Consider the following 27566-nt stretch of genomic DNA (forward strand, 5'->3'; position numbering starts at 1 on the left):
CGCAACGAAAGCAGCAAGAAACCGAACGTGCGACTTTCAACGCAATCGCGACACACAAAAAATAAAGGCAGCAGCGTCGCTCTGTCGACAAAAAAAGATCGCGTATATAAACAAGGGGCAGCCGCTCAGTTGCCACAAACGTGCAAGAGCTGCACAAGTGACAACATCGCGAGATCTCCGTAAACAACAGTCAACAAATAATAAAGTATTATAAAACGCAATTTAATTACACCGGTACATTCAAATAAGAGCAGACTAAGTTTTTGAATCAAAATGCAGTCGGTGACAAAACAAACGCTGCGCTCGTTGCCGCAAATGGGCAAACAAGGTGTGTGTGTGTGTGGAAAGTGTGTGAAATATAAATTCTAATTATAATCGTAATCCTTGTCTTCTTCAGTGAGCTATTTATCGACAAGCAGCGCCTGGCGGTCAGCGGTAGGTGGCAACGATAGTGTTGTGGAGATTAAGGAGATGAAGAAAACACCATCCGAGAAATTGATGGCCTTTCAGAAGAAGCTGCGCGCGAAGACACCGTTGGGCAAACTGGATGAATTCTCACGTCATCCATATCAGGAGACGGAGCCGCTGAAGCCCTGGCCAAATCAAACAAATCCGTATACGGGCGAAATTGGCGGCCCCGCAGGACCGGAGCCGACACGCTACGGTGACTGGGAGCGCAAGGGTCGTGTCTCAGATTTCTAGTCAGCTCCCCCTATCAATCCCCAAAAAAATTCGATCTGTGCCTGTTTAGATCGTAGATCGTAGGATGCTATTTTGTCAAATGCTAGATTTAAGGCCAAAACAAAAATCAAAAAAACACAAAATTTGTATACTAAATGCATAATTATAAAATATATAAATAGAAATATTAAGCGAAACCAAGCCATACATAATTGCACATTAATTGTTTGTTGTGATTAGGTCGCTGATTAAGCGCTCGCTGTGCGTCCACAATTGCTGCTGCAGCGGCTCACTCTTGGCCAGCTTGCTGGGCTCACAAAAGTAACAGTTGTTAAAATACAATCCCGACAGACCCGTCAGTTCATTGGCCGTTGCACAGTAGATTGTTGTGGCAGCCGCTTGTTGCTGCCAGATGGAAAGATTCATTATATATATACATGTATATGTTGCTCAATGTCTTGGACTGATTGACTGACTCACCAGTGACTTGGTGAAGGGACGCACAATCGCAAAGATAAGACGATAAAACCAATAATTACGCGACAGCTCCGTTGCAACCATATTGCCGGGATGCAGCGAGAATACCGAAATACCACGTTGTTTCCAGCGCTGCAACAAAACCACAAAAATACCAATTTGACACATACAGTTTATGTGTATATGTATAGATATATTACTCACTTGGGCCAACTCCTGTGCGAATAGTATATTGCATAGCTTGGCATTGCTGTAGGCGATCATACTCCAATATTTCTCTGCTGGCGGCGATAAATGCTGCACCGTTAGATGATCCGCCGGCAAATTGGCAGTTCTGTGGATTGGTTGGAAAGTTAGGATAAGGGGAGTTGGGGGAAATTCAAGTTTAAACCACGACGCAGTTATTTTTCCATATTTCTTGTTCCTTGCTGTTTACTGTCGTCTTTCCACTTTTCTTTACTGTTTTGTTTTGTCTTGCTTTCATCTGCTTTGCATAGCCGGCTTACAAACATAATATGAACAGTGTTTAGAACTTTAGCAAATTAGATTCGATTCAATTCGAACTTTAATATAAATTAATATTCCTTTTTTTTCAACTTTTGCTTTTGAAATTTTAATTAACATTTATGTTTAGAAATGAATTGTAATTTTGCATATTTCTCAAATAAATAAGAAACACTTCTATTATCAGAGAATTCTCGTTTGCCAACAGTAGAACTTCAAAACTTCAGCACATTAGATTTCAACTTTAATAAGAGAGAATTCATTTTTGTTTAATTTTCAGAAGATTTATTTGTAGTTTAAACATTAACATTTAAATGTTGATATCAACAAATAAATAAGAAACGCTTCAATTAACACAGAGAATTCTCGTTTGCCAACGACCACTGTAGCATCATCATTCCAGTCAAAGGCATTGTGGACTTTGCACCCACAAACGAGTCTTGATTGGCTATGCCATTCTTGTTGCCGTTGTTGTTGCTGTTGTTGCTATCGGAGCAGCGTTCAATGCTCGTTAATGAGATGCAAGCAGCGAAACCATGACAACAGTCAGAACAGACAGGCCATGACTGTGAGCAGGGCGCCTACCCAGGCGCAAAACAAAAAAAAAGCAACAACAACAACACTAAAAACAAAAGAGCCCTAGAACAAGGCAGACAACGCCATTGAACAACAAACCAAGGCACATGAGTCAAGATATACTTTTACGCATTCGATTCCCACTCAAATGGATTGTAGCGCATGCGTTGGTTGTAAATGCCGCAATATTTCGAGTTACAAATCAAAGCGCGCAATTTTTTGGACTTTGGATTTGTTTTCAATTTTTGTATTGTCCATCCGTTTGATGTGTGTATGAATATGTGAATAGCATTTACATGTATTATTGCCTAAGGTTGCAAAAAAAGAGGGAATAGAAATATAAAGAATAATCCAGTTTAACCATTTTCTTGTTTCGTTTTTTTTTTTTCATTGAAACCGGCTAAATACTGCGTATTCCTAATATTTGCAAAATATGCAAAAAAAAAATAACAATGCATATTCCCCAGCATTAGCAAAATAGGAATCTTGCGTATTCCCAATATTTGCAAAAAGTGTTTTATTTCTATTTGTGTCAAGTTTATATCATCAATTATTGTTTATGATTCACACTTATTTTCACTGGCCATTGTTAATCTTAGCAAACATTTGAAGTGAATTTGAAATGATTTCCCATGCCTAATAATATCCAAATAAGATAGATGCAACGCCCTGTCTATCAATTATCGCATAGTTGCTTTGACCCCAATTCATCATTCGTCGAACATACACACATACATGTACATATTTGGGGTCGGTACACACACACACGCACACACACACACACAACACAGACCGCTGCTGGCATACATGACTTTTAGCTAGTAACATGCTGGCGCACGCGACTTTTGGTGCATGCATCCACGAGATACAGAGAGATACTTTAAGGCAGTCGTTGGTAACAAAAATGTGGTACGTGAGCTAAACAACGAACGCAGAAGCAGCAAGTGAAACATACAGCTGAAAAAACCAACCATTTTCAAAAATACAAGAACAACACACAGCAACTTGACTTCAATTACGCTTTATGCTTTGTTCCGTTGTTTCACGTGAGTCTTCGCTGATTGATGTACATATGTGTGTTAAAACGCACAGTGTGCCGAGACGTTGTTTTATCAAAACGTTACGCTGGCAAGCAGCCAAAAGTGCGTTGTACCACTGTGCTCGTGCGAGCAGCACGTGAATCGACTATATTCCGCTTGTGCCTTCACAACTGATATTGCCAGTGGTTTGTGTGGTGTATTAATGCATATGTACGTACACAATTGTACCGATCAACAATAAATCCCTTTATCAACCGGAACTACTTACTAAACAACAACAACCAATAAAAATGTATGTTTTCAAACACACACACCCACCCACAAATGTAAAAATGTACAGCAATATGCGAGTTGAAATTGTAGGGGCCAATTTGTGACGTATTGCGCAGCACAAAATGTAATAAGATCTCTATGTATGTATGTACATATGTATTTGTAGATGTGTATGTATGTGTGAGTTCAACTGTTTATAACCTTGGCATATTAAACAGAAGGTAGAGTTTGAGGAGTTATCATGGTTATAAAGAAAAAAAACCAAATAACCAAAAAATTTAATTGTCTACAGTTTTATTGATAATGCCACTAGGCAAACAACACATTTGTTTTGTTTAAGTTTATTTATTTCCTTTTATTTTTGCATAATCTCATTTAATCAATTAATTAAACGGAAATATGCAACGATAAACTCAACTTGCACCGTTTTTTTAATAGATATTATCACTAGGCAGACAATATATAGAAGCGTCAAATCGCCAAAAAAAATACAGACTATATGACAAATCTGATTGGTTTGAGTACATTTCTGTCGGATCAGCTGAGTTTCGGCTCGGGTGCTGAGGGACGAGCGTGAACCCGAAGGCAACGCGTCGAAAGTTTTGCAATTTTAGTGCTGCGAGCATCGAATTCAGATCATTATTTGGCTTGCTTTCGCTGCGTCATGTCCTATGGTAGAGTAGAGAGCCAATCCCCGAGTTTACGTGTATGGATGCTAGTAGAAACCTACTTTTTTCTACTAGTTCCTGTAGGCTCATGAATGTGTCTGAAGATACCACCAGCGCTCTATCCTTCTCTTTACGTGTACAAGTTTTTGGGCCTGCTAAGTATCCCTTTGAAGAGTGGGGTGGTTTAACTGTTGATCAGTTCTTTAGAATAGTGCATAGGGTGTCATTATCTCGAGATGCCAAATTCCATGTTTGTCACGCATACATACAACGATAGGTATTAACGGGAATATGCCATAGTTTGCCGACGGCTTTTCGAATAAACAATTTTGCATGTCGAGGACAGTGATACCCTTTTCTGGATATGTCCTAGACTTGAGTAATTATGCCAATGTTAGCTTAACAACTTTTAAATTAGATTCCTCTTTATATGATCAGGTCTCTATTCTACTAGAGATCATCTTGCAACGAAGGCAAGATCAAGGTCAAGGCCAAATATTGAACTGTGTTTGCTGCTCGACAAATTAAAGCTGCAAAATTTGTGGTCACGCTGTGATAGGGTCCATGCTCTGCTCTCAGCACCCGGACCGGAAGAGAAATATACCCAAACAGTCGGTTGTTTTATTGATTTGACGTCTCTATTCTATTGTCTTCTGCTTAGTTGTATAAGCCACAACTAGGCAATTTGGTTGTTACACACAATTTCAAACCGGTCTAAAAGGCAGCCACAAGTATTTTGTCTGTACATTGTCGCATTGGAACTATTAATAGTTTTTAGCCTGCAAACGCATCGACGCCAACGCAATGCAAATAAAATTTACAAAAAAAAAACCGAGTCTCTGACCAAAGTCCAAGCAATAAGTGCAATGAACTTGCTAAAACGATATAACGCCACATGCAGTTTGTTTATAAGCTACACTGGCGTCCATAAAAGTTGACCCAGTAACAAATTCGTTTAGAAAAATACTGTTAATATCAACGATGCGATTGATTAGCCGTAATTTACCTGTGTGATTCCGAGGAGACGACCACAATGCGTGTTCTGTGATCAAAAAGCGATTCCAATTGCAATGTTAGATAGAAATGCGATAGATGCGACACTTGGAATGTTGTTTCGAGACCATCAACGGTTTTCGTATAGGGTAAGCCAAAAACGCCAGCATTTAATATAAGATAATCAATGTAGCTGCAAAAGTGGAGATAGAACAGAGATTAGAGAGATCATTCTTTGGTGGCAATTAAAAAATGAATGATTGTAATGATTGTTGTTGAAGCCATTTTCAAGACTTAAAAGTTTTAAGCCTAGGCTATTTATGTTTCTGCTCACCTAACGCTCTGCTTGATCTGAGCCACAAATTGCTGAACAGCGCGCAGCGAAGCCAAGTCTAATGAAACGGAACGACACCTGGCACGTGCTGCTGGCCGTTCCACAGCGATGCGTTCGATGGCCTCCTGGGCGGCTGACAAATTACGACAGGCAAAGATAATCTCGCAGCCATGGAGGGCCAATGAGCGTGCAGTTTCAAAGCCAATGCCACAGTTGGCGCCCGTAATCAATGCCAGACGGCCATGCAGATCCTTGCCATGCAACACTTGTAATGCTCGACTGTTCGAATCAAATCTCTGACGCACTTGCGCCACATTGAGCGTCGGTTCTTCAACCGCAAATGCCAGCCGTGGATCAATGTTTGTGCGCTGCTGCGTCTCCTTGTTGAGGAACATTTGACGTTTGCTCTGCTCATCGTAGTACTTCTCCCAACCCAGCGGCAGCTCGCCGGTGATGCGCTTAGAGCGTCCCGTTCTTGGATGCGTCCACTGCGACACTTTTGTTTGTTGACTGCAAATGAAAATAGAGGAATTTTCTAATGGCAAGGCAAACTTCACTTTTTGCTTACTTCACATAGCAAACGGCGCCATCGTCTGTGGCACGTTCTTCCCAGCCAGGCGGCAATTCGTCCTCAGAGTCCGAGTCGGGTAGTGACATCATTTTGGCCTTGTTATTGACAAGTGAATTTATAACTGGGCTAAAGTTGTACTTAGTACTTAGTACTTGGCTTATCTTTGTTTTGTACTATCAGCTGTTTGTTATCCGCTGTTTGTCAGGGCTGGCAATGTTGCCATTCATATTTTGTGCAAATGTTATCGATACATTAATCGAAAACTAAAATAATCGCTGAAGCGCTTGTTTTCAAATATTGCCTATAACAAAGTACATTAGAAATGCTTCTTTAATCATGAATAAATTCTTTTTTATCTTTAGCAATTCTTTGAAAAAATTCTCTTTTATTTGTTATATTAATAGGACCTTTTTAAATATGTACACTAAGTAGATTGTTTAACACATGCATAGTTATATATGTATTAACAATATTATTAATTAATGTAAAAATGTAGATGTCTCACAAATTGACACTTGATTTTGTTCGCTACAAATCTACATGTAAATATATATATATACATATAGAATGGAAAGGTCACTAACAACAACAATTACAAAATAGAAATTCTATAAATACAAATCGAATGCTAAACTATACTTAAATTGATTAAAATTATATGAAAATTAATTAAATATTTCTATGTGTTGATGGTGATGCTGCGGGCGGCTCATTGATGATGCCATAGAATAATGGCAGCTTTGTCAGATCGCTACGCACCAGCACTATAAATGGAGTCTCCGCACGGAATACCACATCTGGCCCGGATTTTTTTAGTACTGCCGCCGATGCGGCAGCTGCCTCTGTGCCCTGTTCATTCACCACAAAGTCCACCTTATGCAGAATATCAGCGACCATCAGTTCCGAGGGTGGTGTCGGCAATTGATTCGGTTGCATTGCCGCCCGACGTTGCGCATTCAGATTCTCGAGGCTACTCAAACCCGAATTGACAGCGGAATAAGCAGGTGTCTTCGATGCTTCATTGCCAATTAGGGCAAAATCACTTTGGGCACCCATAAAGATGCCGGCGAGTCCCATGCGTTGCAGCAAACGTTGTAATTTCAGGGATTCGGTAATGTGCAGCTTGGGGAATGCCACAATAATCGATCGTCGAACCATTTGTCTAATCATCTGCTCAATGACATCGGCAGTTAGACTCTGCTGCAGATACGACAACTGTTCGACAGATGAGCGCATGGGTTGAATGATATACATGGTCGTCAGATTGCCATGATAGGGCAGACCAATGATGCGGCAGTTCAACTGCACATCCTCATAGTATGGAAATGATCCAGCACCGACCATCATTTCGACGGGTATCGCTGGCTGGGTGCCCTCACCATTGGGATAGAAATCCTCAACTCTGGTGCTGCCAACAATGAAATCAATCTCCCACATGGCCTTAAAGTACAATGCATTCGCCATTATCATTCGTGTCGTGTGCGGCAATTCGTCGGCAATGATATTATCAATTTTGCCCCTTGTATGCTTCGATACCCAGGCGTTAATCATATTCTTTGCCAACGTTGGATTATTCTCAAAATCAAGTATTTTCACATCCGAATTGTAGACTTCGTAAATAGCTTGTCTGCGAGAGAATAGAATTATAAAATTTAATTAGTAAATTGTTATGCAGAAGTTTTAATTTCATCATTAGTGTTCTAAAATGTGACTAATATTACCATTATATAAAAGACGTAATAATTATTACAATACCGCTTGAGTTGTAAAGTTATCATTTCAATTAAAAGCGAAATTAGCTTTATTCTCTCAGCTGCTCAATCACATCAATATATAATTATATTTTAAACGGAAACCATGCAAGTTAAATATATTTCCATCGCTGATTTTATAATTTTTATTTATTTAAAATATTTTTCAGCGCTGCATGCCTTAAATACTTGATAAAGCGCAGAGAGTAGGTTTTTTTTTTCTATAATCAGCTTAGAATATTATAATTAGTTTATTTAATATAAACTACACGCTACACGTACTGATAACAATTTGCAAAAACAGATTATTCAATTCCCTCAAACAATTCATATTAATTGTGCTTCCAATTGCAATGACTTCTTTGTAGAATTTGAAATTTTTGCAAAATTTGCTCACCTGTAGTCGGGATTGAGACTGTAGCCCTGTTGCACAAACAGTCCATTTGCCACATGCAGCTCGTGTGGCGCATTGCGATTCTTGGGATAGTTCCTCAGGCTCCTGCGTATATTATAATGCCATTCATCCAATTGACGCAATGGTGAAGTTGTCTTGATTGTTGGCTGCTGCACATCGTTGACCATCAGACCGAATTGTTCATGCAATTGAATTATATCGTTTAGGCCGAAAACTGCCGCCAGTTCGGAGTAACTGCGTCCCTTGGCGCCGACCAGTAGTAGCGCCAGTGCGGACACAATGCTCAGTGGCGAAAATATTGTTGTTTTGCGATAATTCTCATTGATCTGGTTGGCTAGCTGGTGAGTAAAGGTCAAAATATTGCGAGCAATATCATCTGAAGCACGAACATCCACCGCTGGAGGCGATGGCCTGTATGGAGCAACATAAGAAGGAGCAATAGGAACAGGAGCAGCAGCAGGAAGAGGAGCAAAAACAGGACGAGGTTGAGATGTTGTGCTACTGTATGGCCTCACTCCGGCAACAAGGGCAGGAGATGCCAGTGGAGGCCTTGTGGGTAGAGATGCTTGGGCTGTCTGGAAGCGTTGCTGCATGTGAATATATTCCTGTACTTCTGGATTGTCGGGATTGCGTATATCACGATGCAGACCCAGATCGGAATTCCCAATGGAAAACAGGCAGGCGAAGGCCATCAAGCCACAGCACAACGAACGCGACATTTAATTATTTTGTATTTAATGCTTATCTTTCAGCTGTAAATGTGACTATTTTCTTTTATACAATACACAAACTTATATATATATATATATATATATATGCACATATATATTGATATATATTTATATATATGTGTGTGTGTGTGTGTGTATTGAATCGATACGCGATGAGAACGCCTTTAAGCCTGGTGTTAAACTGAGCTTGTCACGCTTCGCACACTTCATTTTATAAGTTGATGCGAAAAAAACTCGTTATCAACTCAACTACACTCAGCCAAAAAGTTGCTAGTTGCCAACTGGACTGTAGATGAGCAAAAAATCGAATAAAATTGCTGTTGAGTTGTTAATAATTTCAAATAGTAAAACATACAAATTTTATATTTCTCCTTTTATTAAATAAACGACTTATTTTAAAATCATTTAAATTCAATAAAGGTTGTACAAAAAATTAAAAATTTATTTCGAATTGTGAACATTGTCTATGATTAAGCAATTTACAATGAAAAAAAAGAATATGTTATGGTTGAGTGATTTTTGGCCTGCTACTGATTAGCGAAAAACAACAACCAGAAAACAAACACTGCACAAACAAAGCATGTTTAAAATTCATTTCCGAACACATTAAATACTATACAAAATTAGCTTGACAATTATGCAATCAGAAGAACAAAAGTTAATTGAAATTTAATAGAAATGCACTAGTCGAGACAGCTCGACTTGAAGATGACCTGAAACCAGTTTTAAAATAAATAGTAGTTTGTTTAAGATGAAAATATGTTTTTGTGCTTCGACTCTGCTATTGATGCTGATTACGAATATATATAATATTTGAGGTCAGATATGCTCTCTTAAGTCTTAAACATAATTTTGTACAACTTTTCCAATTTTAAAGGTACACGAATAAGTTGTAGTTTCAAATTAAAATTTGTGCATCAACTTCACTGGAATATATATATTTGATAAATTTTTTAATTTGTATATAAATATAGATATTGATAAAGATGTAGATGTAAATATAGATATAGGATATTTATATAGATGTAGAGATATATATAGATTTAGGCGTTCACTGTGATCAGTTTATCAATTAGCCCTTAATTTTTTTAAGTGTATTATCTCACCTAGCTCAATTCCGATCTGAGTCAGGCTCTGTTCAGCGGATCTCGCAGCTGTCGTCACTCTTCGCTCTGTGCTGGGTCGGGAGAGCAACGCGTTTGACGTGTTCATCATTGAGTACAATTGAACGGGGCTAGGCAGGAGGGGGGTTGACTTATTGCAGCTGGGTTATACCCCGGTTTTGTTTACATTTGGCTGCTGCACTCGAATTTGCTCGCACACTCAAATAGTTGAACCACTTGCGTATAAAGCTGGATCAGTCAACTAGTCGACTAGTTTCGATTCCTCTCAGTTCTAATTATAACAGCGATAATTTGATTTTTACGGATATATGAATGTGTGTGTGGATTTCAAGTTGATTGTCATGAGTCGCTCTTGAAATTTGAGTTGAGTGTGTTGTATGTGTGTGTGTGTGTGTGCCGAGAATTTTAACATTGAGACGTGTTCGTCTGCTTGATGTTTCTTTCGGGCTATAACTGTTTGAGCAAATATACATTAATATTCATGAGATATTCAGTCTCGTCGATAGACGCTCTGTTCTCCACTAAATGGTTAGTGCATTATATACTCGTATACTATTGTTTGATTTATTGACTGTTCAGATTATATACTTGAGAGATTTGTCATAAGCATAGCCATTGGGAAAGTTTGTTGTTGTGTTGTGGGTGTTTCCCCGTCAAGTCAACTGAAACATGGTTCTTTTGCTGACGTATTTACTTGCATCATAAAGAATTCTGGTAATTTGTTTTATTTTTTATTCCCATTTCTTATATCTTTTTCTTTTCCAAAACTCTGACATACAAAATGCATATTTAAATGATACCAAATTTATATTATCGATTCCTCTAAAAAATAAAACTCTTTCAGATACGGTTTACAAATTTTTACAGCCAAACAATTGTCAAAGCTGTACCGATTTTCACAAGCAATGGTTTTCCGGTCACGGTTTGGCCTTTTAGAATAATACTACATTTAAATTTTAAAACACTATTTTTCAACGTGTTGGTTTAAGTATCTAAGACACGATGGACTTATGATAGAAAAGTCTTGGGCAATTGGGCATTTCTTTCCTCATTTATGTAGTATTTTATAAAAAGTTATGGGCTCATTGAACTTGTTTATTTTGATATCAGAATATATATATTTGAAAACATAATGAGAGCCCTGAAAGCAAAGCCTTGTAATGTAGAAACAGCCAATTTTTTTTTTATGCTACTTGTATATAAAGTTAGCTACCAAGTCCAATAAACGTTGTCAATTTTCTGAAAGCCTAGCTTCTCAAACATTTGCCGCGACGCCGTATTCTCTGTGATAACAGGAGCCATGACTTCATCACCCAAGTCGGAGATCTTCCTGGACAAATAGCGCACCATGAGACTGCCCAGGCCAAGACGCTTGTGGGTTTCCAGGACTTGCAGCAAGCTCAGTGCACCAATTGGTTGTCTGTAATTGAATCAAATATATATATTATTATATTATAAATATCTATTAATATATTATTGGATATACTACTGAATTTACCTTAAGCACCAGGCTATTAGTTTTCCCTCCTCATCATAGGCTCCAACTGAAACATTGTGTCGAATTAATCGTTTAACATATTCCACAGAACCCGGGGAACGATGAGGCCAGATTTCATTTATGGTTGGTGCATCCTTAATCTGTAAGCTGCGCAACTCGATGCCAGCTGGTGGCCTAATGCATGTAAACCACAATTTAAAAGGAGCTACTGCCATTTCTCAAATAAACTAACATACTCCGTTGAAAATGTGGCAACAAGTTCTTTGCTGGCACTGTAGAAAGCTGTTTGATTTGTGCTTGGATTCCTAATTTTCTTTTTGTATTCAGTTACAGCTGGAATAAGACGCTCCCCATAAGCAGCGAGCAAATAAGCATTTGATTCAGATGGCAAACAGAGAAGTGCACTTGTCAAACGTTCCAGATTGTCGCTCAGTGTATTAAAGTAGGCTTCCCTCTGAGCAGCCCCATAGTTTACCTGCAATCAAAAGATATATTTTATAAGATAAGTAGACAATTCTAGATAACATCTATTCTACTTACACACATAAGAAAAGTGCCATCGTTTTTCCAATCGCCATCTAAGGAAAAACACTTGATATCTAACTGGGGATCTTGAGCTATCCACTTGATATAGTTATTTATCAAATTATATCCCGTAGATTCTCTTCTTTTCTGGGCATAGAGAGCGCGTAAAGCTTGCCACTCGCTGGGCTTTATCTCGACAAGCGAGTGTGAATTAAATTGCAGTAGCGACATGTCAGCCGCCTAACGATGCCACAAAACAACTGAAGTCCGAATTGGGATTTGGTTCTCTTCGTACCCTGCCAAGACTCAGAAATGCCTTGTCTCACATTTAAGAGAGTTGGTCGCTAAACTAAATTCTATCCACCCTGTGTTGAACGAGAGCGGGAAGGTTTCAATAAAAATAAGTTGAGTACAATTAAATGACCTTGAATTAGTAAAATGCACGGCCCAACTCGAAATGAATTTATGTGAATTTGAGCTAATGAATTCTTCGAATGAATTAATGCATTGCATGCCTTTAAAAATGCTGAGTGCGGCAGCTGTTTGATTATCGCAAGAAAGAGAGGGAAAGATAGACACATAACGAAGATGATGAAGTATGCCGTCTTCTTTCTGCTCAATGGAAACACACAGCTACACACACATACACATGCAGCCAATGTGTACGTCAATTCGAACTTTACTCAAGTTCAATTCTCTTCGTTTTTAGTGTTGTGCATCTGTCGCATACAATTTTGAGTGCATTTTTATAGAGCACTGGTCTGAATTAAAGGTTTCGTATATCAAGTTAGACCAAGCGAATATCGATACAAATGTATTTCCAATTGCAATAAAATGTATAATTTCGAAATGAATATACGTTGGCATAGCTGCCACACGGATGAATAATAATCATAAATATATAATAATAATAATATTTTAATACAATGTTCAGGGTATCCCCCAGTCGAGCTCTTTTTTGTTTTATTTAAACACGCCCTTGCTTTGTGATTTTAGAAATTTATATTAACAAAACAACTATCAACCTTGTATTTATTTTGCACTCGCTCACATTTAATAGAGTCTAGCAGATACTATCTCAATTACTTTTACAGTCTTGCTTATTTTATTTATCAGCTAATAGTGCTTAACACGTTTACTTTCACAATCAGTAGAACCAGGTATTCGTTTTTTTTTCGTATATTAAATTAGTTTGCCATATATTATCTCAGTAGTTCTCTAACTGTTTAATTCTATTTCCAATTTAATTAGAACAATTTTTGTTCATTCATTTTCATGGCTATTCCAAAACCAATTCATCTATTTCACCAGTCCAGCAGACTTACTGATCCTCAGCAATGGTAATAAAATCGAAATAAATAAAATAAATACTGATGAATATTTATTGTATACACATATATTGAATAATTAAAACTACTAGGCTTATTTAATATTATAGTTGAGCTCTCTCAACCACAACATTCTTCTCACTTTATTTATGTCATATTTTATAACCGAACTTCTTAAAAATCATTTATATTGAGACCCATGGAACCAAACCCCTGGAATCTAAAGCCAAAGAAGTCACAGTTTTCTAGAGATTTCTTTTGATACAACTCGTTCATGACCAAGTCCAATAAACGTTATCAATTTTCTGAAAGCCCAGTTTCTCAAACATTTTACGCGACGCCGTATTCTCTGTGACAACAGGAGCCATGACTTCATCACCCAAGTCGGAGATCTTCCTGGACAAATAGCGCACCATGAGACTGCCCAGGCCAAGACGCTTGTGGGTTTCCACGACTTGCAGCAAGCCCAGTGCACCAATTGGTAGTCTGTAATTGAATAAAATATATATATTACCATATTATAAATATCTATTAACATATTATTGGATATACTACTGAATTTACCTCAAGCACCAGGCTATTAGTTTTCCCTCCTCATCATAAGCTCCAACTGAAACATTGTTTCGAATTAATCGTTTGACAAACTCCACAGAACCCGGGGAACGATGTGGCCAGATTTCATTTATGGTTGGCGCATCCTTAATCTGTAAGCTGCGCAACTCGATGCCAACTGGTGGTCTGAAGCATATAATATTTAAATACAATTTTACATATATATACATAGTGTCAAAATTTACTAACGTACTCTGTTGAAAATGTAGCAACAAGTTCTTTGCTGGCAGCGTACCAAGCTGTTTGGGTTGTCTTTGTTTCCTCAAATTTCTTTTTGTATTCAGATACAGCTGGAATAAGACGCTCCCCATAAGCAGCGAGCAAATAAGCATTTGATTCAGATGGCAAACAGAGAAGTGCACTTGTCAAACGTTCCAGATTATCGCTCAGTGTATTAAAGTAGGCTTCCCTCTGAGCAGCCCCATTGTTTACCTGCAATCAGAAGATATATTTTCTAAAATAAGTAGACAATTTTAGATAACATCTATTCTACTTACACATATAAGAAAAGTGCCATCGTTTTTCCAATCGCCATCTAAGGAAAAACACTTGATATCTAATTGGGGATCTTGAGCTGTCCACTTGATATAGTTATTTATCAAATTATATCCCGTAGATTCTCTTCTTTTCTGGGTATAGAGATCGAGGAGAAGTTTCCCCTCGCTGGGCGTTATCTCGACAAGCGAGTGTGAATTAAATTGCAACAACGACATATCCGTCCTCGCCCACTGCCGCAAAGCAACTGAATTTCGCGATTTGTGATATGCGAATTTTACTATTTTTATAGGCTACCAACACTCGTAAAAGCCCAAGTTTACATTGAAGAGAGTCTGATGAGAGACTTTCTTTATTGCAATTGTATGTGTGAGCACATTTTGTACACCCTGTAGTTAAAATGGTTAAAAGGGGTATATTTAAGCTGTGAATAAGTATGCAGCCGACCGGTATATATGTATTCTTGATCAGGTTCAACAGTCGATTCGATTAAGTCCGTCTGTTTTTTTCACAGAATATAGGAGATATAGAGACTTCAAGTAGCTATAAAATTACACAGTATAATACAAATTATATTAATGTCTGTTGAGAAACACGAACGGATATCGTATATTAATATTTGCCAAATAAAATTTTAACATTATAACATTTTTCAGTGGGTTGGCTTACATATCTAAGACAGCTTACAATTTATGAGAATACTTTGATTCAGGGTATCTCTTAGTCGAGCTCTTACATTTTTAATTCACACAAGTATATATTTGATACATCTATTTTTTTGTTTTTTGTTGTTGGAGGTTTATGGGAATTGCTATCAAGAGAACAGAACAATTGCCGGCTTATTGAATTTGGGGTCGTAGATTAGATAAGCTTGCACAAATATGTATTAAACTAATAATTTGCATGTCTTTAGCAGAGTTTTAAATGCTTATATTTTAGGTATTCTCTTATATGATCTACTTGACAAATTTACCCACAAAGTTTATGAAGCCAAATAAATGATAATTAAATCTTTAAACCCTTTAAATATTTATATATGTATATGTATATGTATATGTATATGTATGTGTATATAAATGCAATTGCTGTTTGATTATAACGTCGGAACCATGGTGTAATAGATATCATCAATATGCTTGAATCCCAGTTTTTCAAAAAACATCTGTGATATGTCATTGTCAAAGGCAATTGTGGCCAAAACCTCAGCGCCACTTGCTGCAATTTCCTGAGCCATAAGACGCACCAGCACCGAAGCGAGTCCAAGACGCCGATGAGATGGCAAAACATGCAAATTACTCAGAGTGCCATGGATTGATCTAACGATGGGATCAATGACCCAATTAGTTTAAATATATAAATTAAATTCGAAATATGCAAATATGCAAACCACCTCAAGCACCAGGCCAACAAATGTCCATCGCCATCAAAGGCACCCACACTGATATTGTGTCGAATTCGACTTCTTATCAATGCCAACGAATCACTTGACCGATATGGCCAGTGCTCATCCACTAGAGCAGCGTGTTCGATGTGCAGGGGTCCAAAGCTAATATCTGCAATCGAGCTGAAAAGCGTTTAAGTAAAAGGCACCCTTGGAAAATAAACCAAAGTTCAAATCTTACCGGTAATCAAGTGATTGAATTGCCTCCTGTGGCAAATGATATACAAATGTCTCCAGATAGTCCAATTTCTTTAAATTCAAATTCCTATCCACACAATATTGTTTGACAACATTCTTCAACAGATGTCGATAGCCGCACAGCCAATGCCGAGCTGTCAATTGTAAATCGCTGAGCAGATTTTGCAAATCAATCAGATTTCCATTTAACGTATTTAAATAGACGTCCGCCTTATGCTCAGTACTATGCTGTAAGATATACACACTGTATTTAATTTCACAATTGCATATTAATCATTTTTGTCTTTTTTACTAACAATTAGCACAAAACTGCCATGTTCCAACCAATTGTCGTCGGTGGTGAAAATTTTCACATTTTTTGCATAGATAAAAGAATTGATTAAATCGTAACCGGTGACATTTGTACGATCGTTTTCGTATAAATCCCTTAGCAACGGCCAATATTCACGGACTAATTCGAACATTTTGTGAGAAATGAAAATACTTTATTGATTATTTTATATATATTTTTGAGTGGTCGAGTGGACGCGAGATCTAGATCCGAATGCCATCTAAATCGAGCACTGCTAAATCATTTTAAAAATAACTTATGTAACGTTTTATGTGTATTGTGTATGGGACTGCACATGCTTAAGATGGAAAGTTCCTTCAAGGCCATGGACAATGAAATGTCTACGCGCAACTGCGCTATTTTTATACTCCCAGATCGAGATGGTATATAAGGGAACATTGCTTTGTTGCAATGTACGTCATGCTGTCCATCCGCATTGAAGCAAGTTTTTTTTTAACACACTCATCAAACTTGGATCGTATCTCTTAGAATTGGCCAAAGCCTATACATATTTTAGCGTTAATGTTACCTAGTTTGGGAGCTATCTTATTAATACATTCTTCTACTATCCAGCACAGCTCAAGAGCTACAGTCACTAAAAACAATATGGCTTAAACGAATATTAATGACAGCCCTTTTCAATTCTCAAAGCATGCCCACACACAGCTAAGGAGATTACTTGCGACCTGTTCTCAATCTAATTACACTGTGTTCTGCAGTCGTCTATGCCCGACAGCAATGTTCTCACTTGTTTTGCACAATGCTTGTGCGTAGCGAGCGCCGAAAATACACCAAGTTTGAACACTGAACATCATTCTGCAAATACTATAATTACTTTTTCGTCGTCGCAAACAAATTGATGTGAAATTTTTGACACACGTAGGTATTTTTGTACTTGGGACATTTTCAAATACAAAATCGCACCAGCAACGCCAGCGATTTGCAAAACATTTTCTGTGAAATTGATTTACGTACATAGAGTATTCTATAAGCTATGCCAACTGTTCAGTCCAATAAACATTGTCAATTTTCTGAAAGCCCAGCTTCTCAAACAATTTACGCGACGCCGTATTCTCTGTGACAACAGGAGCCAGGACTTCATCACCCAAGTCAGAGATCTTCCTGGACAAATAGCGCACCATGAGACTGCCCAGGCCAAGACGCTTGTGGGTTTCCACGACTTGCAGCAAGCCCAGTGCACCAATTGGCAGTCTGCAACAAATAAATTCCTTTAGTATCAAATCTATATTTAGGCATATTACTAAAATCACCTCAAGCACCAGGCTATTAGTTTTCCCTGCTCATCATAGGCGCCAACTGAAACATTATAGTCTATCAAACGTTTGACAAACTTCAGAGAATCTGGGCTACCATGTGGCCAGTTCTCATTTATTGTTGCAGCATCTTTGGGGTCCACGCTGCGCAACTCGATGCCAACAGGTGGCCTAGGAAATACACGTGTTAATTATATCTTTATAATTGCATAAATTTACTATCGTACTCTATAGAAAATGTGGCAACAAGTTCTTTGCTGGCACTGTACCAGGCTGTTTGGGTTGTCTCCATCTTCGCGTTCACCACATTCCTTATATAGGCATCGACTGCTGGCACCAGACGCTCGCCATAATCATGTAGCACATAGACGCCGGATTTGGATGCCAAACAAAGTAGTGCATTTGTTAAACGCTCCAGATCATCGCTGAGTGTATTGAAAAATACTGTTTTTCGCTGGTTGTCATTGGTTATCTAAAAAAGAGCAAAACTCTTTGTTATTCGAGTATTTTATACGAATCTTATCTGCACTTTTGGGAATATATTTTTTATGTACAATCATTAGAAATGTGCCATCGCTTTGCCAGTCACCGTCGAGGGACAAACATTGAATATCAAGCTCTGGTTCTTTGGCTTTCCATTTGATGTAGTTGTCTATCAATGCATATCCGGTCGATTCAAATCTTTTGTGGGCGTAGAGATCCCGTAAAATGCTCCATTCACTGGGCGCTATCTCGATCAATGAGTGCGACTGCAGCGACAACAGCTGTTCGGCAACTGAGTGATAAATTGAAAGAATTGCAACAATATTTAACATAAAAATGTTTATTTTGTAACATACACTGCATAAAAAGAAAAGCTAAAAGTTGCAGCCGGAATAAATGCATTTAAAATGCAATTAGCAATCGTAAACAGATTTTGTATTTGTTTGGCCAGCTGATTGAATATCGATAATTTAATCGAAAGCAATTCTAGACGGAATACCGCTGTGATGCTGTCTGCGCGCAGAATTTAATTCTGATCAAGAATGAACGATGTTAAAGAACTCCAGTGGCTACAGCAAATAGTGCCCTTAGCTTATGATGCGCTAAAGACTCTGGCTAACTTGTCAACTGCAGCAAATACGCCAAATACAATACAAACAGCAAATGATTCGCCGCCCGGAAAAAGGAGACGAACTATTAAGCGGACAGGTCAAACGGATGAAGTCAGCAATCGCCGGATTTGGGTAAAGCAGGAGAATCTTAGTCGCGATGTTGATGGACTGTTTGCCACCACTTTTCATCAGCTTGATGACTTTCGCAGCCGCACCGGAATGACGCCGCAGGTCTTCGATATGCTCTTCAGTTTGGTGGGCGAGCAACTGAATAAGAACTCCATACGTCGGCCCATTCTGCCCGAGTGTCGACTCTTTCTGACGCTAATGTGAGTTGAAATTATAAATATGATTCATTAAAAGCTGGCAATTTTAAATTTACTCAAAATGGAAATGAATCATTTAATGAGCAGCCAACTTCGTGCTGTCAACTTTCCCAATGCTTGTTGTCGATAACAAAGCTAATTATCCTTACAGCGTTGCCACTTTGTATCTCTGTCCATATTTGAATTTAATATAAAAGATGAAATTCTTGACTTAAATACAGGTACTTATCCAATGCGGAGTCTATCCTGGACTTATCCAAGGCATTCAAAATGGGCAGCTCCACAGTGCGTGCCATTATCCAAGAGACGGTGGAAGTGCTTTGGAACACGCTGGCGCCCGCCTTTCTACCACAGCCCGCAGTCGACGATTGGCAACGCATTGTGGCAGGATATCAGGCGGAGTGGCAAGTGCCACATTGCTTGGGCGCCGTGGATGCCACACTGCTAGACATATCGTATAAGAGTGAAAATGATATTGTACTGCTGGCCAGCTGCGATGCAGATTTGAACTTTATCAGTATTGATATTGCTACACTAACGGATCCCATCAACAATCAGCTCGATTGGCATCAGAATTTCGGCTCACAGTTACTCAATGGACGATGGACGGATCTTCTGCCGGCGAAGCCATTGCCGAGCGGAGAGCCGCATACCAGTTGTGTCTATAGCTTCATAGCAAATACCATGTTTCCATGCGAGCATTTAATCACACCTTATACAGACCAGCAGCTGGACGAAAATCAGATGAATTTCAATCGACTTCTGTCTCGTGCTCTTGCCGGCAGCATCGATAAAGCGTTCAGTGTGTTGATGTCACGTTGGCGTGTCCTTGCGCAACCACTGCGTCAGAGTCCAAGCAAAGCGGAGAAAATCGTCAAAGCCGCCGTCGTCTTGCATAACTTTGTCAAGCTGCACGATGAAAACTATGCGCCAGCCAGCTATTTGACAGAGTTGCCCCTGATATCCACAACACGTCAAGTGCCCAGTGCCTGGCTATCCGGCGGACAACAGCCGACAGTTGACAAAAATGCCATAATGGAATTACGTGAACATATGAGCGGAATTATGGCCTGCAAACCGGAGTCGAACACATTTGAAGCGCTCGTTGATAGCGTTGAGTGGACTGACTAAATTTATAAATTGTGATCTCACAATTTATAATTTGCTTTGTGTATTATCTTTTCACCAAACAAAACTGCAACAACAATCAAACAAATCTTGGCTCTCTTTTTAACGATATACTTTAAAAGGGAGAACTTTATTTTTAATATTTATAATCGCACAAATACATTGGTAATACAAATTACAAATTATATTGAAAATTGGAGGATCAAATTATGCATAAGGTAATACAGTGTCTGGACTTGAAGAAGCATCTTTAATCAGCATTACACATAACAATTACCAAACAAAGAAGAGATATTTGTCAAACATGGCCAGCAATGAGGCGGACGCTTTTAGCTATGGGCCCGTATCGAATCTCAATTCAATTGATGACTCCATCGGCACGAACGTTGAGTGCATCCAAAAAGGAGCCCATTGGCGTGGAGGGGCCAAAGCTCTCAATGGTATTTGCCAGTTTGTTCTTCATGTTGCGCAGACGCAGCGAGGCATGGATAAATGTCACCGAAATGGGTAGCAGCAATGTGAAAGCGGTCAACAAAACGGCGCTAATCATGTGCAGAAATAGATAGCCGGTTAGCAATGCACCCGCCAGAATATACCACTTCTGCTGGGCATTCTGTTGGGCCAAGATCTGATTGCCACCGGTTAAGCGACTGGCGATGAAATTATTCTTCGATTTGCTGCTAAAGAATTGCCAAATGACGCCGATGATCAAAGCTTGAACGACCAGACCACTGATGATTTTCGTCGGATTGAAGGCAATCATTATCACATAGATGGCCAGAAAGACGAGAAAATAATTGGTCTGATAGTACAGCAGATTCTTGACTACACGATTGCCCCACTTGTCGAAATCCTTGAGATTGGGCAACTGGAAACGCGCAGAGCCCAGCACAAAATCATCCAAAGTACGCAACGGTGGCAATTGTAGATTTCCCGACAGCGCTGCAGCCGCATCGCCAACGGCGGAAGATGTTGTTGGTGTTGACGACATTATTGTTCTTGACTGTTTAGTGTTGAGTTTTGGGTGTTTAGTGCTTAGCTTTTGATAGCTGAAGTTCTGGCGTTGTCCACGCGTTAATTGATGCGTCAATTCCTGTGTGTCAAACAGCTGAGACGCCAGCTGCCTTAGCTTCGACCGCAATCGGAAACTACTCGATTCTCGGCGTGGCAAGAGACGTGCACGCTCGTCCGTACAATGCCAAGTGGAATTCTCGTCGCTGTCACTGTCACCGTATTTTACGTCCAGTGTAAATCTTGATGTTTTTCGCGTAAATTATGTGTGTGTGGCTGGCTTTATGAAGTTCAATAAGTACTACTTGACACAAGTTGACTCATGCTGATATATGCAAGCGTGACTCACCCTGTGCCACACATTCATTGCATACCAGCCTATCGATGCTTGTATCGATCTATGTATCGATTTTTGAACTAAGAAACTCAATTTGATTGCATTGATTTGACACTTTGTAATGATTGAGAGCACAAATATAATTTGAATTTAGAAACTTTTCGAGTAAAGGGCGTTGCCAGGGGTGGGTTAGCGCATTGGACCATGACCCAAGCACGCAAAATAATTATTGAAATTGCGCACTAAAATCGAAAGGATATTCAACTAATTCTTGTTTATTATGCGATAAAAAATGTTTGTAATTATTTTCGACAATTTTTTTTGTTTGTATTTAGTCATTAAAACTGTCTTCATTTCTATTTAAATTGTAAAATTAAATTATTCAAACATAAGTACAGCTAAAGCAACAATGTGGTAAGAAAGAAAAAAAATATAAACCTACAAATAGGTAATGAAAGGAATTGGAAATGAGACTTTTGGATTGATGTTAAATGGGAACATAAAGATTGTTAAACAATAATGTTTCTATATTCATGAATCAGTTAGGAATATTTCTTGTGTGTATTTTTAACCTCCCAACTACAGCCACATAAGTTTTGGACGTAAGGACTACCGACTACCGACTACTCTTCCTTCAAACTTGGTTCAAGTTTTTTGGTAATGCATTTTTTGATTTTTGATTTTTTTGTTTTGTTTTTAGTTTTTGTTTAGTTGGTAAAACAATGTTTATCGTTTTTATTTTGCTTGGGTGTTGCTTCAATTCTATTTTGGTGGTAGAACTTGGTTACGCCTCCAGATCATTGACAAAGAGCACCTCTCGATTCTTCAGGCCAACTTCCTTAAGGGTTTTATTAACGATCTCGTTTGCCGATCCCTCGGCGGCATCCACCGCTGCCTTGGAATATAAAACACGCTTGGGAAAATTCGTTGTGATTTCGAATTCATCCGGCGATTCGGGATGGCAGAACAGAAAATGGTATACATCCTGAAAGGAGACATATTATATCGTATATTGTGTTGAAAAATGAGAATGGATCATTTACCAAAATGGAATTTGTTTGCTGAAAGCGCCGTTCGAGACGCGTGCCGCTGGGCAGCTTAAATACAACGGCAATGGCATCCTCGGCATTGACAGCCGGTTCGCTCGGCACCTGATTGACCAGCTCAATTTTGAGTCGAGCAATCTCCTCCTTCCGCAATTCGATATCACGGCGGGCCTGCTCCTCGGCCGCGATCAGTTGCCGGGCGACGTCGCGTTCGCGTTGACGCTGACGCTCCTTCTCCTCGTCGGCGAGCAGACTCTGCTCGTAGGCCTCATCCTGTTGGCGTCGCAGGGTCTGTGTGAAATTGCGCTCCAGGCGATCGGCACGTGCCTGACTCAGCCACACCTCGTTCGCCGAGATGACCGATTGGAGGCGTCGCAGCAGCTCCTCCGCTGTGCAATCACCCTCGAAACTGCCAACGATAATCATTCGATTCGCCCGCAGACTAATCATCACCATCAGTGGATAGGTGCGCACCGTTATCGATTGCATCACCCGATAGCCCTCCGGCGTGGAGACATCACAGCCCCAAAGCAACGTATTGGCGCTAATATAATCGATGACCGATCTGGAGGAGAGGGTTTCACGGCAAAACGATTCAACATCTGGATTGCGACTGGGATCCTTGTGCAGATAGACGAGCAAAAAACGCAACTCCTGCTTGGCATCGTTCAGGGCCTGGGCATAGGTGCCCTGATAGAATACCGGATGCTCCGGATATCTTTCGTAATACTCGCGTATAAATTTCATCACATCGGCGAGTGGATCTGTGACGAGGCGCGGCTCATTGCCGCCGCCAATGTTGATAAATGCACGCACAATGCCCGACAGTGTTGAGTAGAAATATTGGAACACAAAATTGATCACATAGCCTAAGATGCCGGTAAGACTGCGCGGCATTGGCTCGGCATTGGACCGTACCCGCCTCGCTATTCGGCCGCCGGGCATATTCGCTGAGTAGATCTGTTGCAGGAAACGATCATTGATGACGGTCGGTGCACGCACATCGGACGATGCTGTCAGCATTGTGGGACGACCCTCGCGTATGTTCATCTGTTCCTGGAAGGCCACCTATAAAAAAGGTCACGATTTTTTCAATGTGTATACATTAATTAATTATAAATGATGTGTGTGTGTGTTTTTACCTCGAGATCCCATTGATGGCGTATTAGTATGTCGCGACATATGTTCATATCCTCGATGCCAGTCAAGTCCTGAAATTGGAGCACCTTATCCGTTTGTTCATTTGTCAGACCCTCTGCCTCCATTTTGCAGCAGGTGTTGTTTTTGTTGTTGTTGCTGTTGTGTCTCTGTTGTCGTCGTGTTAGTCGTCGTCGACGTTGGTTGGTTCTTGTTGTTGTTGGCGTTTTTCACCCTGCTTGCGATCGTCTGCTATTGTTGAATAGTGGTTAATAAAGTTGAATATAATTTATATTTGGCAAATTTATTATTTGCACGGCCAAAACCCACTAAATAAACTGAACGAACGGAACCCCTGATTGTCGTTCATCTAACATATGTTTTTTGGCATCCAACAACTTAACATTTTGCTGCACTGTTATTTAACAGTGAGACACCAAAATTTGACCTGTCATTATTCGGTTTCGAAAATTACATTACAAATTTTCTATTTAAATTTGTTTTGCCAAAAAAAAAAAAATCAAAAAACGGGCAAATGTATTAACAACAATTTTTGGGGGTGAATTATTGGGAATTTTGACAGATAAAACAATAAGTAAGTCAGAAAGTTCAAATTAACAGCTGTTTATTGCTATTACAGCATCATAACAGCGACATAACGTCTGTTCGAAATTGGTTTTTATTAATAATATTATTATTAATATGAACTTTGTTTAATTATGTACCAATAACAGAATGTCCAATTAGAAAGTTGATGGCCTTTCTAATTATCGAACGGCAACGCTCATATGGAAGTGGTATCGATAGCTTACAGCTAACAGTACTCATTTTGGCACTGTTACGCGAACGGATTCATAAATCTGTGATTTTATTTTATTTGCGAAAATGACATACGACTATTCGGCGAATCCCCGAAGGTTTTTCCTCTAGAACTCCAACTTTTGTTGGGGAAAGCTCTACTTGCAATTCAGCGTAATAATTTGCATTCCATTGAAAACGCCAGTTTGGCGGGAATTTCGAATTTTTCAAAACAAAACTAACATAAAAAGTTAAAATAAAAAATATATGAACAAAGCGTTCAAAAATAAAAAAAATATGATGTAAGTGGATTTAATGAACACAATATATTTAATGTTATTCAACCCTGCAGATAATCCATTAGGAAGGGCTTATCATCAGCTCCATATGGAGTCAATGGTACATCGTACGGCAAGGGAAAAGCTGGAACACCATTCCGTGAATTACCCAGGGGAAAAGTCTCCTCGCCAGTCTGCAATTGTAGAAGTCAAAATTATTAACCAACCAAACTCAAGGCGTACTCAAACTCACCACAAATCTGGGCAGGAAGAGGACGCCTGCTTCGTAGTTGGCAATGCGCAAACATGGCTGAATATTCGGATTCTTGTTAAATGAGCCCCAGGCGGCCTTCGATAGATTCGCCGAGGTCAACACAAACCAATAGATGCACTGTTCCTCCAGATTGAAACGTGTATAGCTCTTAATGTGCGGCATGGCCTGTGACCGATGGCGATCCCCGGATTTCCATTGCTGCAGGTGTGCTTTGAGCCACGGCTGTTTGTCGTTTGTGTTGCGGCCATAGGGCAGACAACCGCCGCCCAACATGCCGTCGTGACTGCGCGACACATTGCCAAAGCTCGGATAGATCATTTTAAATGGTGGCAATTGACGCAGCCGGCCCAACGGTGTCGAATCCTTGCGTAAATTGCTGACAAAATCCTGCTGTATCCAGGCTTGCACATTGGCGCCCAGACTGCCAATACTGGAACTCTGACACACAACTGGAATGCGATCCTCCACGGGCGTCGCATGCTTGGCCAGCAACGAACCAAGACGTGCACAGCCCCAGGGATGACCACGCACAGCGCCCTCCCGATGACCACCAGGTACGGAGCCAATTAAGAAGACACTAAATGTGGTGGAGAGAGTAATGAAATTAAATGGATAAAGAGGCGGAGTCCCTGAACCCATAAGGTAGTTATAAGCGAATCAATTCTTAAAAGTGTGAGAGAACTCAAATTATTAGGAAGGAAGATGAAGCTTAGCTTTAATATAAATGGGCTATAATCAAGTTTGAATGTTGAATAATCTAATTCAATATTTTAAATCTTTTTATACTCACTTAACGGCACTGAAATCACTTTTGCGTATGCGTGCAATCCAAGGCTGGAGCTGTGACAACTTGTACTCGACCAGATACAGCATTAGATCCTGCTTGAAGCCAGTGGCACTCTCGCCTGCTGCTGTGTCCGCGTCCTCGGCCAGAGCGGGCAACCGCGGGCTAATCCATAAGCCCTGGGTGCGATTATGCCAATCGTCCTCGTACAAATTCGCTGTGGAGATGACAACTCGCATCGAGCCATCCGCATAGCCGAGCAGCATCATTTTTGTGTGCGATGTGGCAAACGGTGTTGGCATTTTCACCCTAACGGCTGTAACCTGTGGCTTGAATTTGCCGATGCCTAACAGCTCCGGCGATTCATCGCCGTAGAGCACAAGCAGGGGTTTGTCACTGCAAAGATCGTATTGAGATGGAAGATATATGTATTATTATTTACTTTAATATCAACTAGTTCTACTTATCAAGCGAACACTGTAGCACGATTAACTTACAGAATGCCCGCAAAATAATAGTGACCCAGCAGCCAGCCAATGTCGATCATAAAATTGATTTGAACAGTCGACTCAATCTCGCCGAGACTCTCATCAAGTATCTCCTGCAATGTGACACTCAATGGCTCCCCGTGCGTCGCCTTCGAGTCTGTGATGGCCGTAAGGAACATATTATAGGGCGCTGCACGCTCCAATTTCTGTGCCATTTTGCCCCTTTCCATCACAACGGGAATGTAGTCGCGTATGTTGCGTGCATTTAACTTTTGTTTCTTGGCCAGATTTGAGGTGTCTTTTTCAGCAATTACTGCTTCTGCTGCTGCTGCTGCATCTCGGCTAGTGCTGGCTGTGCTGTTGGATGCAGCTACAGGTGGTTGCTTTTTCACTGGTTTTGCAGCAGGAACAACAGCATCTGCTGTCGGCATGGATGCATGAGCAGCATCATCTGTTTTGCCAGCCGGCTGGGGGAACAGTTTCTCCAGCAGTTTAAGCTGTATATTTATCAGCTCACTGGAATACTTGGCGGGTATATCATATTGATTGCTGCTCGACTTGGTGCCCTGGGCATAAATTGCATCCACTATAAATCAATTTAGTAAATAAAATGTAATTTTGCAATTGTTTTGGTTTTTATTTACGATGCGGATGTGAATATTCGCCAAAGTGTATGGGATTCTTGCGGTAACATTTCTCGCCGTAGGGACACTCTTGCATCTTGTTTAAATTATTGATTTAAGTGTTTAACAACAAAAAATGCAAACGCCAATTTGCAAAACAAAAGCCGGAATTTGCTGCTGCCGATGCTGCGCTGCTGCTGCTCTGCAACGCAATGCAGAACTATCGATAGTGATATACTATCGATTTATATATACATCACAAGACTAAATATAAAATTACAGCCGTTATTGAGAGAGAATTGAAATGTGAACTGATTATGGCGTTGAGTCTTTGTGAAACTTTTTTGTAGCAATGCCTAAAGTATTTATTGGTGGTATCACGAATATGAGCTTGGATTTGTG

At 39.7% G+C, this 27566-nt stretch overlaps 9 protein-coding genes across 10 annotated transcripts; 2 read left to right on the top strand and 7 right to left on the bottom strand.

Annotated features, from left to right (window-relative positions):
* Positions 1-4: 4 nt before the first annotated feature.
* LOC6562159 (succinate dehydrogenase assembly factor 4, mitochondrial) lies at positions 5-898 on the top strand. The gene is made up of 2 exons (XM_001988951.3): positions 5-328; positions 398-898. The coding sequence occupies exons 1-2, from the start codon at positions 274-276 to the stop codon at positions 700-702; spliced, it is 360 nt and encodes a 119-aa protein (XP_001988987.1). The 5' UTR covers positions 5-273; the 3' UTR covers positions 703-898.
* On the bottom strand, positions 894-6306 carry LOC6562158 (WW domain-containing oxidoreductase). Its single transcript, XM_001988950.3, has 6 exons — positions 6115-6306; positions 5547-6056; positions 5226-5405; positions 1363-1492; positions 1162-1290; positions 894-1086 (listed from the first exon to the last, which is right to left on the bottom strand). The coding sequence occupies exons 1-6, from the start codon at positions 6204-6206 to the stop codon at positions 901-903; spliced, it is 1227 nt and encodes a 408-aa protein (XP_001988986.1). The 5' UTR covers positions 6207-6306; the 3' UTR covers positions 894-900.
* Positions 6307-6471: 165 nt separating this feature from the next.
* LOC6562241 (serine protease inhibitor 28Dc) lies at positions 6472-18705 on the bottom strand. Its single transcript, XM_043214731.1, is given in 7 exon segments — positions 6472-7744; positions 8266-9001; positions 11242-11558; positions 17838-18011; positions 18068-18312; positions 18395-18615; positions 18680-18705. Coding segments are annotated over 7 exon segments (2658 nt in total). The 5' UTR covers positions 18687-18705; the 3' UTR covers positions 6472-6786.
* LOC6562155 lies at positions 13584-14840 on the bottom strand. The gene is made up of 4 exons (XM_001988947.2): positions 14599-14840; positions 14295-14533; positions 14054-14227; positions 13584-13975 (listed from the first exon to the last, which is right to left on the bottom strand). The coding sequence occupies exons 1-4, from the start codon at positions 14812-14814 to the stop codon at positions 13762-13764; spliced, it is 843 nt and encodes a 280-aa protein (XP_001988983.1). The 5' UTR covers positions 14815-14840; the 3' UTR covers positions 13584-13761.
* LOC6562242 lies at positions 15635-17541 on the bottom strand. 2 transcript variants are annotated; one of them, XM_001988946.3, is made up of 4 exons: positions 16532-17541; positions 16219-16463; positions 15987-16160; positions 15635-15912 (listed from the first exon to the last, which is right to left on the bottom strand). In XM_001988946.3, the coding sequence occupies exons 1-4, from the start codon at positions 16697-16699 to the stop codon at positions 15690-15692; spliced, it is 810 nt and encodes a 269-aa protein (XP_001988982.2). In that variant the 5' UTR covers positions 16700-17541; the 3' UTR covers positions 15635-15689. The 2 variants fall into 2 exon arrangements, with proteins under 2 accessions (XP_001988982.2, XP_043070442.1); XM_043214507.1 differs by lacking the exon at positions 15635-15912 and having other exon boundaries at positions 16092-16149.
* Positions 18706-18865: 160 nt separating the features above from the next.
* Positions 18866-20474, top strand: LOC6562240. The gene is made up of 2 exons (XM_001988944.3): positions 18866-19263; positions 19482-20474. The coding sequence occupies exons 1-2, from the start codon at positions 18866-18868 to the stop codon at positions 20389-20391; spliced, it is 1308 nt and encodes a 435-aa protein (XP_001988980.1). The 3' UTR covers positions 20392-20474.
* Positions 20475-20487: 13 nt separating this feature from the next.
* LOC6562239 (PRA1 family protein 3) lies at positions 20488-21379 on the bottom strand. Its single transcript, XM_001988943.3, has one exon. The coding sequence runs from the start codon at positions 21377-21379 to the stop codon at positions 20747-20749; it is 633 nt and encodes a 210-aa protein (XP_001988979.1). The 3' UTR covers positions 20488-20746.
* An 895-nt stretch (positions 21380-22274) lies between these two features.
* On the bottom strand, positions 22275-24300 carry LOC6562238 (FAS-associated factor 2). Its single transcript, XM_001988942.2, has 3 exons — positions 23925-24300; positions 22780-23850; positions 22275-22721 (listed from the first exon to the last, which is right to left on the bottom strand). Exons 1-3 carry the CDS (start codon positions 24045-24047, stop codon positions 22521-22523), a joined length of 1395 nt encoding a protein of 464 aa, XP_001988978.1. The 5' UTR covers positions 24048-24300; the 3' UTR covers positions 22275-22520.
* A 713-nt stretch (positions 24301-25013) lies between these two features.
* On the bottom strand, positions 25014-27378 carry LOC6562237 (probable tyrosyl-DNA phosphodiesterase). The gene is made up of 5 exons (XM_001988941.2): positions 27186-27378; positions 26551-27127; positions 26060-26449; positions 25249-25846; positions 25014-25189 (listed from the first exon to the last, which is right to left on the bottom strand). Exons 1-5 carry the CDS (start codon positions 27259-27261, stop codon positions 25058-25060), a joined length of 1773 nt encoding a protein of 590 aa, XP_001988977.1. The 5' UTR covers positions 27262-27378; the 3' UTR covers positions 25014-25057.
* Between the last annotated feature and the right edge of the window lie 188 nt (positions 27379-27566).

This window comes from Drosophila grimshawi, unplaced genomic scaffold (genome assembly GCF_018153295.1).
Source record: "Drosophila grimshawi isolate 15287-2541.00 unplaced genomic scaffold, ASM1815329v1 contig_1377, whole genome shotgun sequence".
Taxonomy (NCBI): Eukaryota; Metazoa; Arthropoda; class Insecta; order Diptera; family Drosophilidae; genus Drosophila; species Drosophila grimshawi.